Here is a 13,644-nt window from a genome sequence, read left to right as displayed (position 1 = left end):
CTAATGATCAAACTTTGTTTTCAAGGATCTAATATGACGAGAGAAAAAACATGCAAATACTTTCCGCAGAAAACTAAAACTTTATTTAACAAATCATGCATAATTTGAAGTACAAACTACATCTTGATGACATTTGTTTAGCCGAGTCATGTATGCGCTGTGATGAATGGTGGATAGGGTTGACATCGGCAAATCGGAAACAGGACTTTTATACAGTATGATTGCTGTTGGTAATTTAATTTAAACGTTCATTTTATTGTAAATATAGATGGATGTTGGAGCAGAGATTGTCGCCACATGTCCTATCAATCAAATTTCGGAACAGGACTAACTTTATTTGCTTCAATTTGCTTCACAATCTATTCGCCGTCATCAGCGCTTTCAATGACTTTCCTCATCCACCTGCTCATCCTGTAAACATGCGTGAAGAATCCGTACTTCCCATCACGGTCGCAGCCTTCACCCCACGACACAATGCCAATCTGGTACCAGCGGTTTTCTGCCGGATGCTGCAACAACACGGAGACTTTCAAACTAATCTCTCTGAAATAATAGACAGAGTTGATAGATGACGATGTTGTTCCTTTCACCTTCATCACAAAGGGTCCACCGCTGTCTCCCTCGCAGGCGTCACCTCGCTCTGAGTCTTCAGGTTTATATCCTAAAAAGGAATCAGCGTAATGTTAGCGTGGCTTCTGAACCAGCAAAAGAGAAAAAAAACGAGTGGAACAAAGAAATAGTACCAGCGCAGAACATGTTGTCAGTGATCCTGATAGAAGTGGAACCTCTGCAGGTGTTCTGATCTGCGATGGGCAAATGGATTTGCTGAAGAACTGTCGGTAAAGCTCTCGCAGACGGGCTCCAGGCTTCCTTTAAATTTCCCCAGCCGGTCACTCGTCCTTTGAATCCTGCATTCATCAGCCTGTCGGTAATCAAAACATGTCAGTCGACAGCAGTCGTCCCCAGCTACTTTGGACCGGGCTGCACAGTTGAAAAAAACTTAAAAAACAAAACAACTTAACTTTACTTCTGGGTAACTGATTACCCGAGGCTTATAAATACTTTATTTTGAAAAGTGACCGGATTCTCTGTTATGACAGACTCTCTACACATGTCAAAATGCTAATTATCTCAGTCACGTAGCGCTGATGCTAAATTGACAAGCTAGCAAAATTAATTAAAAAAAAACAGATGTACAGTATTTGGACCAACGTTATTTTAGTTAACTAAAACTAACCAAAAAAAACTATTTCGTTAACGAGATCAAATAAAAACGAAAATGCTTTTAAAAAAACGAAAACTAACTGAAACTACAGTTTATGTTTACAAACTAACTATAATTATAGCAAAAATGTCCTTCGTTTTAGTCTTTGCATGAGCCTTTGGGGATGATTTATTTTTATATTAACCGGAATAAAGACATTTTAAAGTGTGTCACACAAAAGTGACGTCATCTAGCAGCAGCCAATAGAAAAGCACCTTCAGATAACGTTGCTCCCATGGTTTTTAAATATTGCGCACAAGTAATACACACTTTAAAAACAAACAAACTAAAACTAATACTGAAACTGACTCAAACTAAGCAATTATGAAATAACTAAAACCGATACAACTAACACAACCACCCTGAAAACTAATTAAAACTAAATTTAAAACTCAAAACGAAATACAAACTAACAAAAATAAAAAACTATAATAGCCCTGATTTGGACCACAAAAAAACCCAAAACTTGTAGCAAAACCACCGCCTCATTGTCTTCTACCACGGGAAGGAAAACGGCCTGACAGACTACAGTATTCAGGCGTCAAACTTTGCCTCACATTTTGGCCACCTTCTTGTTGGGCAGGCAAATGGGATGGATCTGCTCGGTGAAAATGATTGGCCGCCTCATGTGCAGTAGGGCGATGTCTCTGTTCAGATTCACCCTCCAGTCGTACTTCGGGTGGACGATGATTTTGTCGATCGCTACGATCTTCTCAATGTTGCGTTCAAACCTGGAGAAGAAAAGATCTGTGACGTGTCGCTCGCAAATGGTTGCCTGGCAAGTGGCAAAGGAAGGTTTTGTCTTACTTGGCCCTGTTGTGTTTGCCAAGGCGCACCAAGATGTCATTGGTGGTGAAGTTTTTGTTCCATGGTGGGTATAGGATGCAGTGAGCGGCCGTGATGATCCACTCGTCGCTGATGAGGCTGGCGCCGCACAGTAGCTCCTGAGGGCTTCGTTTGTATAGCATCACCTGCCTGAAGGACAGATACAATTGACTTCACCTCAGGACCAGGGCTGTATTTAGAGTCACTTAAGGGGCCCCAAGGCAAACCCGATTATGGGACCCTCCATATTTGTGCACTGCAAAGATTTTGAAGTGTTTATCATCAACTAAAAAGCTTGAATTTGAGAAAATGATCCTTTTTACTGAGCTAGATAGTCCATACTCTGACAGAGATGTGACTTAACTCGTTTACTGCCATTGACTGTTATAGACGTCAAAGATCCATTTTCACTAGGCTGGCAGTGAATAGTTAATAGACTTAACAAAATCTACTTAAGAACAGTAACAAAATGCCACATTTGTACTTCCAGCCTTGTTTAGTAATGTATGCAACAGGATGTGATAGTCATTCAAGTTTCTACGGAAATTCTAATCTGTTTACCATGGCGCAGAGGACACCTCGGCGTCGGTGCCCCCAACAATGCGCTGTTGTTGATATGATTCCAGCAGCTGCTTCTCATTAGCATCCTCCTTGTCCTGCTTTTCGAACAGGGGCCGCTCTCCACACACTGCAACACAGCGAGCTCAGGCGCATCCATTTCTCCACCAGATATGAACTAAGGGCTTACCAATCTCCCCTTGCCCAAAGGTCCGAGGGTTAAAAAATGCCTTCCTAGCAGGTCCTTTGCCGACAGAGCGCTCGCGGCCGTCAGTCTCTGGCGGCGACTCATAGTTAATCAGCTCTTCTTCTGCATATAGAAAGACACACACCTCAGAGCGCCCATTGGCGTGTTGTACTGGTTGACGTGGTACCACTGTTGTCATATTTACCACACAGCTGGAGGTCGCAGTAATCCACTGTCACATTCCCAGATATCCGAACATAGCACCATGGGCCCTCTGGGTCGCTGTCTGGGTTACGACACTTGTTGCCCTCGAGGCTGACTTCGGGTAAGAAGTCCTTGCCCTGGCTCAGCTTCTTGACTTCCGGCAGGGACCATTGCAAGCAGGTGTGGCCCCGTAGGGTGACGGCCAGGTCGCCTGTGTAGTCTATGCCATTTTCCAGAAAACAGTCATTCGGCCTTTTTGGTGCAGGGGCCTCAGTTGGGGGTACAAAGGTTTGACCTTGAAGAAAGAAACATTACATGATACAGCATCTGTAACACTTTGTAACTTTCGAGCAGAGGTGTCCAAATGTATTGCTGCATTAAGTCATCTTGAGTTGGTTATCAAGACTTGCCACATATTGGAACCCTGCAGCTCTCCTTCGGCACCAGTGGGTCCTGAGTGAAACACCAGGGTCCTTCATCTTGTCCGTCTGGGTTCCGACAGTAGTTCTCATTAAGGATGCTGCCCGGTTCTGAAGCATTGAATTCCCTGCAGAGAGACATGGTTTCTTAAATACATGCCACCGTTTGTGTTTGCGTGCCTCCCTCGATGGAGCTGATACCTTATTATGGGATGCGGGAAGCCCTGACTCCATCTTTGACAGAGTCTACCAGATTTAGTGATGTGGACGTTTCCTTCATAGTTGAGTCCTTTGCCGGAAACACATTGACCTGAGGGGGGGGGGGGGGGATGCACAAACTGAAGGATGTTTTGATCACATCAACCACGCTTCCTTATTTTTGCGTTTACCTGATATACAATCTTTGACCAAGTCGATGTTGGACTGTGTTCGTACCAGTGTTGTTCCTTTGCAGTCTGTAGAGGGACACATTTGCACAGTTTGTGTGCTTGTGTGAGTTCAGCTGCTCTGGACTTTGTTCGTGTTTGATTAAACTTCTCGCCGAGTCAAAGAACTTGAATCGAATGTAACTTGTTCTTGCTAGTGAGCCGTGCTAGCTTCTTCCTGTTGTTTTTGAGAACGTAGGACAACCCGGCTAAACTAGATGCTAAATGCGACAGTGTACTCACCCAGGTATTTCTGCCAGAAATCTTCCTGAAAAAGAATCTCAAATTGTAGTTAAACTCACAGTAGCGCTCATAGTCACCAAGTCAAAATGAGTGTACTCGTACTGTTTTGTCTGGCTGTTCGAACACTTCTCTGGCCTCTTCATGGTCGCAAATTTCCTCCACACATTCTCTCTCCAGGTTTCCTGAGTACAAAAGCGAAACACTGACCCACGCCGACTGGGTTTGTTTTTTTCATCTTGGGGAGCAGGTTGTTTACCTGGTTTCACCTCCTCGAACAGCTGGTTGGCTCGTCGCATTCGGATCAGAACTTCTGAAGCTTGTTCGCTGTCAATAAAAACTACACAAACAAATTTAAATGTACGTGCCTTTAAGAACTCAAACTGAGGTTCTACTGAGAAGTGTTTTTTTGGGGGGGGGAGTGCTAATTTGACCACTTGGTCTTGAGTCAGGGTTCATGAAATCACTGGCGTACGTGATGTAAAAGTATTCTGACATTTTCACTTCACTACCGGTACCAAAGAAAGTACAAGGATCAAATACCATGTTCTGTCAGACAGCCTTGCAGCAGGAACAGAAGTAGAACAGCCGCTGGTCCCACCATGATCTATACGTCCACGGAGAATGTCCAAACCAAATCCACTAGATTTCTGGTTAAGTCTCTTTGTAGACTCCGCGTCATCTGGTGGGCGGGAATATTGACTGCAAGGTCAAAGTGTGATTTTGTTTGATGAAGCACACTTTTTTTTACTCTAGTTTATCCTGCTCCTTAACACCAGGTCTAATATTATTATTGATGTGTTATTTGAATGCCTGCTTGTGTTCTGCTTGACTGGATACGTTGTCTGGATCTGGATACAGTCATCTGAATGTGATTGATTCTCTGGATAAACTGTTTAGTGGGATTTGTAGATGTGCATTGAGATGATCAAGAAATGTATATGCTAAAATGACAGACATTCTACATAATGATCTTCAACCTGCATCAGTGACCATTTTGAACTTTCTTGCGCGAGTTCTGTAAATGTGCCAACAGTATGCATACTCGGCTCCTTCTGTTCCCGTCTTTTATTTCCCAGGAAGTTGCCAGGTACATAATCTAGAAAATCAATAAAGATCGGTGAAAATAAGAGATAAAGTTGTAGGTCTGTAGTCTCTCTTGAACCTTAAAAACTTTATCTGGAGTGTCCCATCAGCACACGTAAGAGCAAATATTGACAGAAAGAGGTGAGCATACTGTGAGCAAAAGGCTGGACTTCACAGCATTCATGTGGTTTATGTGAGCGCTCAAAACCACTAAGTACATCTCCCAGCATGAACATTTGGTGTATCGCTCCAATTAGACTCAAAATGATAGAGGAATCTCTTCAGTGACCCAGGATTTATCATATATCCAAAAGCATGGTGAAATTATTATCCTCACAGCCGAGGAGATTGGGGTTCTAATATTCCTCTTCCAACCCAAGAACGTGCTTTTTGGGTTAAATGATAGATGTGAATGGTTATGTTGCTATTGGTTGACCTATCCAGGGGTACTCTTGTCAGTTATGAGCCAATTGAGCTTTTTTGTATTTAGTTACTGAGTTCATAAAATTTGCCTATGTGCACATGTTGTTTTGATTGCATAAAAGTCAAGCTAGCTTGGTTTGAAAAACATCATGCAGGTATATGTTTCAATTTTCATGTTATTTTTTAGCTAAGGTGGCTTTAAAAAGAAACTCAGTTCACAATGTTAGCAAAGATATGGGAACAAGATGTTTTGACGTCATGAAAGTCTAGCTAATGGCCAGCACTTGGTTAAAAACAACAAACTTGCAGTGTGACGTGTTCAGAATAAAGTGAGTGTGGTATAAGTTCATAAAAGAGGAAAACTATTTTGTGTGCAGTTTTTGTTTTCATTGTTCAAGTAATTAAAAAAATGGGTATGATTGGCTGTAATCAATTAAACGAAGACAAAAATACTGACACCCACTTCCGTACTTCTGTAATCCGGTACTATTACTTTTTTTCTTCTTTTTTTTTGTGCTTACAACTGTTGTATTGGAACCGAAGGGAAATTGACGCTCTCTAACAAGGGGATTAGCTCTCGAACCCTGCTTTCACCACCTGCCATCATAAGCTCCAGACGGCAGACACGTCTGTCGTCGTTTGTTTTTGTAAGTGTTTCTATCGTCCATATGGGGGCGACATAGTACTTTTAAAATCGTTTGCAGTTGACTGACGGTGGAGAAGAAGTCAAAGCTTGTCAACAATGGCGACCGAGTTTCGGATGGAGTTGCTCCCTTCAGACCCGTTGCTGCATATATTGTCCTTCCTTGACTTTAGAGACTTGATCCAGTGAGTACGTTATACTGATTCGTTCTTACGGCTACCGACCATACGACTCGTCTGAGACGTTTATCGCCGAAAAAAAGTAAAGTGGCTGGATGGCGCTAAGACGGCTAACAACAACAGTTAGCATTTTGACAGCCAAGTAATTGAAACAACGATAATACTGTAGTCGATAAACAGAATATTTGTGGCTTATTACAAGAAACAGTAGACACGGAAGAGACGACAAAGTGTTGAATGCTGTAAAGTTAATAGAAAAGACGAGCATGGCGTTTGATTACTTTAGCCACCTTCATTATAGCTACATATCAAGAGCTTACAAACATATACACTACTTGCGCTGATATAAACGTTTCACCTTGAGTAAGAAAGTGCTGACCGAAATAAGATTTTAGGAGGAGTGTAGAAAATAGAGTGCATTTTTGGAGTTGACAACATTGACGGGGAGTGTCTTGCTTTTCCCAATCTAGAAAAGACGGTAGCCTAATGTATCTTACTGCATACTGACTTACAAAAAAGCATGTTTACACAGACTCTAGCTGATTTAAAATATTGTATTATGTGTTGGTGTTGTTTAATAATGTAACATCAGTTTGTGTCTAATTAGTAATGATCGGAAGAACGCCGGTTCTAAAAGTATTTGACACTGTAGCCATACTTTGAAGCAAACAAATGACAGATATCTGAAAATATTTCTTAAGTACAGTCATGAAGTCTATATTTTGTTACTTCTCACCACTGCCTACTATTTAAAAAAAAATGCAGTTGTGTGTTTGTGTGTATGCTCGGTTTGCAGCATCAGTTCCACCAATAGGAGGCTGAATGAGTTGTCCAAACACAATCTGTTGTGGAGGTCGCCGTGCTCCAAACACTGGCTGATCACAGAGTAAGTCACTCATGGTTGTAGGAATGGGCAATGCTGCCTTTAAATGAAATCACAATTTATTTTATTTTTTATTTATTTTATAGTTTTTTTTAATTGAATTTATTTTCCACAGAAATCCAATTTAAAGTGACAAAAGCAATACATGTAACAATCAAGACAAGTTTTTCATATATTTTTTTCCCTTTCTGAGATTTGTTTTATTTTTTCTAATACTGAATAATCTTTTAAAGTTTTCATTGCAAACATTTTTTTCCACAGCATTAACTTGCATCAATAAAAAAAAATACGAACAGCCCTACTTGGCTGTTGTTGATGAATTTTGCTTTGATGTTTAGCGCTGAGCGACTGAATAGTGGCCAGTCCTGGTTCAACCTCTTCAAGGAGTACTACGCGGACCTGGGCCGATACATCCAGTACTACTCGGTGCTGAAGAGAGCCTGGGAACAGCTGACCAGTTTCCTGCGGCAAAGATGTCCACGCATGATTGCGTCACTTAAAGGTGATGTCATGAGAACATCTCATCGCAGCCTCTTGTCTAGTTTCCTAATGTTTGCTTTCCGTCCATTTGGGTGTCCAGAAGGTGTCACGGAGACCGAACTGGCCAGCATCGAGGCTCAGATCGGCTGCCGCCTACCAGACGACTATCGTTGCTCGTACCGCATCCACAATGGCCAGATGCTCGTCAGCCCCGGGTCAGTATGTTGGTGCCTGTCTCTGCGCATCTCCGCATGCGCGTGCGTCCTCATGCATTTGCATCCACATGTAGGCTGATGGGTAGCATGTCGCTGTCCAATCACTATCGCTCTGAGGTATTGCTGGACGTGGAGACGGCGGCTGGGGGGTTCCAGCAGCGGAAGGGGATGCGACGCTGCCTTCCGCTCACCTTCTGCTTCCACACGGGCCTCAGCCAATACATGGCCCTGGAGCACACGGAAGGCCGCCGCATGTTTGAGAGCTTCTACCTCTGCCCGGTTTGTACATGTCATGCCAGGAAACCCCGGGGGTGTCACACGCCTCACTAAGGCTCGCGTGATTTTCACTTTCTCTCTTCCAGGATCAGACAGCTCAGGATCCCTCAGTCGTCAACATGTTCATCACAGGTGGGTTTCTTGCTACGCTTGCTCGCTTGTTGACATGCGGGATTGTCAAAAAGTAGACAAATATGTATGTGTTTAGGTTCCTCCTTTTTGGAGTGGTTCACCACCTACGTCAACAACGTGGTTACAGGAGAGTACCCCATCATCCGAGACCAGATTTTCAGGTACCTGATTTTTTGCTATTTGCAGGTCTTGCGGTCTGAGCAAAAAGTGATTGACCCCCACAACCCCTCAAAAAACTTCAGAATTGCCTATATTATGTTTTTTATGGGAAACTATAAATATAGTAGAACCCAAAATACTTGAAAATCACTTTAAACGAGATGCATCACTTCAACAGACTTCCTTGACACTTGGTATTATGGTTCTACTTTACTATTGAGACAGGGCTGTGGCTGCATCTTAGGGCATTTCAGAGACGGCAAAAAAACAACACCCAAATTGAAAAAAAAAAATCACCAATGGATAAACAGCAGTTTAGTAGGGGACCTTCCCTGCCTCTTCTTCGCTTCTCTTCATTAATACCCAATAGGAGTTTTTGGGTCAGAATGATTATTTTTTTTCCCTCCAATAATTATTCTCCGCAACTTCTGTACTTAAGATGTGCCACAAATAGAGAGGAGAGGAGAAACAGTTTTGTCTGTCATTTGGAAGTAGTTCATGCAGCAATGGACTATATGCCGCGGAGGAGGCGGGACTTCCGGGTTTTCACCCATCAACTTTGTTTCCGTTTCCGGTTTGCGGCGTGTGGGCCGCGTCCCAGTACTTGCGCTTCTGCCTTTGTACCCCTCGGTTGTGCGTTCCCGTCGACGAGTGCGAGGCTGCAAGTGTGTAGTGTCTGTCTCGGTGTCCAAAGCATTTCAGATAGCCGAGACGCCCTCCCGCTGATGAGCGGGAGCGCGTGGTTGGGGGGTGCAGGGGTAGGGGTGCGAGTGTTGGAACGTGGCCAGCAGGAAAGGTTGCTGATGCGTAAAACCCGGAAGTCCGTGGCATCTACCCCATTCTCAATGTGTGAGACCATTCGAGTACTGTTTTATGACTACAAACTCCCTCTAGTGGCATGTTAAAAAATTACTGGCTAAATACAGTTCAGTTCAGTTGTAATTAACGTTTAAGTTGAATACATGTCTAATGAATATTTATAAAGTAATGAAGAAATAATTAGTGTTCTATTTTTTATTTTATTGTTTATTATGATTCAATTATGTAGAATGCTCCCTCATTGTAACGCGGTTCACTTTTCGCGGTTTCGCTATTTTGCAGATTTTTTAAATGCAATTTTGCATGCTTTTTTTTTTTTTTTTTACAGTCAAGTATCTATTTTATAATATTTATGAAGATTTGAACATTGAAAATGTCAATGCCTTGATGAGAAAAGTGTATAAACCGTGTGGTGAGAGGTTTAGAGCCTTAAAACATTTCTAATAAATGTAAAACATAAAGCTAACTACTTTGCAGATTTCATTTATTGCGGAAAACAAGGGAACACTGTAATTAGAAATGATTGTTTTATTATATTTTAGTTTTATTAGTTATAAAAATAAACTCACAATTTAACAAGAAATAACATGTAAAATAATTCATGCTTATTTTAATGTATTATTTTAATTAAATTGAATTAAACAATTATTCAATTAAAATATGTATTTAGTAATATTTATTTAAAATAAAACAAATAAGCTAATGTTTAATTAAATGAAAATAAATAAAATAGATAAATTACTCTAACAGGTATTTTTATTAGCCACTTTAAGAAGTATATCGCTAAATTATTTATTTACGATAAATTGATCAACCATTTATTTAATCAGTATTATAACTAAAATAAAGTTTTATCAATAAAAATAAACAATTTACATTCGCTGTTCGATGTATAAAAAATTAACTTGTAATCGAATTTAGCAACTTTTAAAATAAAGTAATCAGTACAGTACTACTTTTAAAAGAGTAATCTCATTACATTTCCAAGGTAACAGGGATTGCGCTCAAAGGGACCTGTCCTGCAAGAAGGAGCACTTTTATTTTCACATATGTAAAGAAAATATTTTTATTTGATTCTTTATGTGGAAGTTGATCCAAGTTTATGCTCGGTAGAAACAGAAAAAAATGACCAAAAACTAAAATCTATTTATCACATTTATTTATTAAATACATTTAATTGAATATTTTTTACATTAAATGTATTCATTAAAATGTATTTATCTATTAAAATCAGAACTTGGATTTCCGTTAAACAACTATATCGTCTAAAAGACGGCTGCTTAAAACTCCACGTTGTTGTGTGGCTTGACTGTAATTCAATAACCACCATCAAGCGATTGTGATGTCACTTCCTGCAGGTACGTGCATGATAAAAGCTGCGTGACCACCACCGGGGATATCACCGTTTCCGTTTCCACCTCCTTCTTGCCTGAGCTCTCCTCCGTCCACCCGCCGCGCTTTTTCTTCACTTACCGCATCAGGTAGTATTTACCCGCTTGCGCTCGCCGGCCTCGGCGCCGCTTAACGAGCCAAATGTGCCGTGCAGGATCGAGATGGCGAGCGGCGCGCCGCCCGAGGTGGCCTGCCAGCTGGACAGCCGCTACTGGAAAATCACCACGTCCGACGGCAACGTGGAGGAGGTGCAAGGCCCCGGCGTGGTCGGTACGCTGCTCATGTCACATGACTTGCCGCCGGCTTGACTCTGATTGGATAAGATGAGCGATAAAGTGCGTGTGTGTATGTGAGAGCAGGAGAGTTTCCGGTGATGACGCCTGGAAAAGTTCACGAGTATGCCAGCTGCACGACCTTCTCCACGCCTTCAGAGTACATGGAGGGACACTACACCTTCCACAGACTTGGTAATTAATTTCAAGGATCTTATATCTCTCACATGCACTACTGAAATGCTCTCACACATTAATAAAACCCTCATACACTACGATTTGATTTGACTGATTGAAATTGGCCGCTCATGGAAACTACTGATATGCTCTCTCACTCACTATTTTGCTCACATACACTACTGAAACAGTTTTTTACTCACACAAATAAAACACGAACACATTTAAACACTCTCAGACATGATTTTTTTCCTCTCACTTAACTGAAACAGTCTCACACTACTGAAATTGGTGTTCACTCGCATATTAAACACTCATGCTCACACGACTAAAACGCAAACAAGCACACACTACTGAAACACTACTGAATTGTTACACTCACACACAAACTCCAGAAATGCTCTCATACAGTACTCACACACTCTCACTACTGAAGCACCCGCTTACATTGTTTTCACTTATACTAGCCAGTTTTTTTTTCTCACACAACTGAAACACACACTATTGAAATACTCACATCTTCTCATGCATAATACTGTAACACTACAGAATTGTTTCACTAACACACAAACTACTGAAATGCTCTCACACAGTCCTCACAAATTCTCACATTACTGAAACAATCTCATATTTCTTTCCCCCTTACACTACTGAAACACTCTCATAGGCTACTCAAGTGCTAGTGAAGCACACTCACACTACTGAAACACATATGACATTTCTATTTCACACATGCACAACTGAAACAATCACACAGGTTAATTGATTTTCACTCACAAACACACACTACTGAAACACACAGACATGACTGAAATGCTCTCATACATACTACTGAAAGGCTCTTACTCTACCGAATTGTTTCTCACTCAAACACTCAATCAAAATGCTATTACTCCTGATTTCTTTGCTGAGACTATTGAAACTGTCTTGCACACAGTACTGAAACACACACACGACTGCGTTTTTTGGCTCACACACAACTGAATTTTTTTTGATAACACACACCACTAAAATGCTACGTCTACCTGACTGAAACATGTAGCGTATTTCTGTACTGGATTTAAAAATAACTTGCCATTGAGTCCATTATTATTATTATTATTTTTATGTTTGTGTATTTCCTGTCTTGTTTCAGACAACAAGGATGTGTTCAACGTGGCAATCCCTCGCTTCCAGATGGTGTGTCCACCATTCCGAGAGCCCACGCTGCCAACGGTGAGTTGACAGGAAGTGACACGAGACAGGAAATTGATCATTCACAAAAGCGATCGGTCCCCTTCCTCGGTCAGGAGTCGAGCGATTACACGCCAGACTTGAGCGGCCGCGGCGACGGAGATGAAGACAACTACAACCGTCTGAGGGCGATCGACATGGCCGCCCTGGAGGGAGCGTGGTGCCCCCGACACATCTGATGTATGCGTCGAGACGCCGCCGTGGGAACCAGGCGGATGACAGTCGGTCATTTTTTGGTTGGTGGTGGATTGTGGGGGAAGCCATTTGGGACGTTGTGGCCTCGCAGCTTGTCTCGTCTGCATAACACAACAGCGCCGGTTTGTCTTTGTAAGGATTTTGAGGTGAGGCCTCACTTGTGAACTCTTCAGCTGTCAGCAGCCGGAACAGAATTCCTGATATTTTTTTTTGGGGGGGGGGGCTTTAGTTTGATATTAGTCTTTTATTGCAGATAGGCGATATTGTAAACAGTGTGGTTTTAGTTTCAAATCGCAGAACAAATATTGCACTCGATCTCACTTCCTGTGGTGGCTTAAAGATCACATCGTCGCTTGTAGTTACTTTTGTTAGCGAGAAGCGCAGTGAGATCATTGCAGATTTCTTGCTGTTTCTATGGTAAAGTGACATCGCTTTCATGTGATTGATTGCAGGCTTTGGTTTTTGTTTGTGATAATGTGAAAATAAATCATATCTTCATCGCTGCATCACGTCAACACTCCTGCCAGCTCGGCCGTATTTGATCGACTGACTTGACACACTCGCATTCATTTCCGCACATCAATCACAAAGGAGGAAAATTAAAGTACAAACAGGTTCGAACTAGTGAGTGCTTAAGGGTCGCGTTTGAGGTTTCAAAAAAATGGATGGGCCAGGGTGGCACGTTTGCGTTTGACTCCAGACTTTCTTGCTTACAAGTGCATGGATACGAATGGAATCCTCCCACGGGAATGCAAAAACAGTCATAGTCTCTCAAAGTTGGACATAGGTCTGAATGGTCATCTAAAGTATATGTGCCCAGTGACTGGGTGGCGACCAGTCCAGGGCTTATCACACCACTCACCCTAATTCCAGCTAGAGTCTGACCAGCTCATTTGTGACCGTAATGAAGATTTGTGTGAAAGTGGATGGATGGACAGATTGGTTGTCATAAAAAATA

At 41.9% G+C, this 13,644-nt stretch overlaps 2 protein-coding genes across 2 annotated transcripts; one reads left to right on the top strand and one right to left on the bottom strand.

Annotated features, from left to right (window-relative positions):
• Nucleotides 1-60: 60 nt before the first annotated feature.
• On the bottom strand, nt 61-4,813 carry f2 (coagulation factor II (thrombin)). The gene is made up of 15 exons (XM_077584553.1): nt 4,666-4,813; nt 4,382-4,462; nt 4,228-4,307; nt 4,126-4,150; nt 3,847-3,912; nt 3,659-3,767; nt 3,449-3,585; nt 3,040-3,333; nt 2,838-2,957; nt 2,651-2,777; nt 2,072-2,239; nt 1,822-1,995; nt 744-922; nt 591-661; nt 61-509 (listed from the first exon to the last, which is right to left on the bottom strand). Exons 1-15 carry the CDS (start codon nt 4,724-4,726, stop codon nt 360-362), a joined length of 1,842 nt encoding a protein of 613 aa, XP_077440679.1. The 5' UTR covers nt 4,727-4,813; the 3' UTR covers nt 61-359.
• On the top strand, nt 4,754-13,201 carry fbxo3 (F-box protein 3). Its single transcript, XM_077584589.1, has 12 exons — nt 4,754-6,459; nt 7,250-7,339; nt 7,675-7,838; nt 7,917-8,031; nt 8,106-8,310; nt 8,394-8,439; nt 8,516-8,604; nt 10,780-10,898; nt 10,964-11,079; nt 11,169-11,276; nt 12,394-12,473; nt 12,548-13,201. Exons 1-12 carry the CDS (start codon nt 6,374-6,376, stop codon nt 12,668-12,670), a joined length of 1,341 nt encoding a protein of 446 aa, XP_077440715.1. The 5' UTR covers nt 4,754-6,373; the 3' UTR covers nt 12,671-13,201.
• The last annotated feature ends 443 nt before the right edge of the window (nt 13,202-13,644 follow it).

The sequence above is a fragment of the Vanacampus margaritifer genome, chromosome 1 (genome assembly GCF_051991255.1).
Source record: "Vanacampus margaritifer isolate UIUO_Vmar chromosome 1, RoL_Vmar_1.0, whole genome shotgun sequence".
Lineage (NCBI taxonomy): Eukaryota > Metazoa > Chordata > Actinopteri > Syngnathiformes > Syngnathidae > Vanacampus > Vanacampus margaritifer.
Note: the sequence above shows the minus strand (reverse complement) of the source record. Positions and strands in the feature narration are given on the sequence as shown.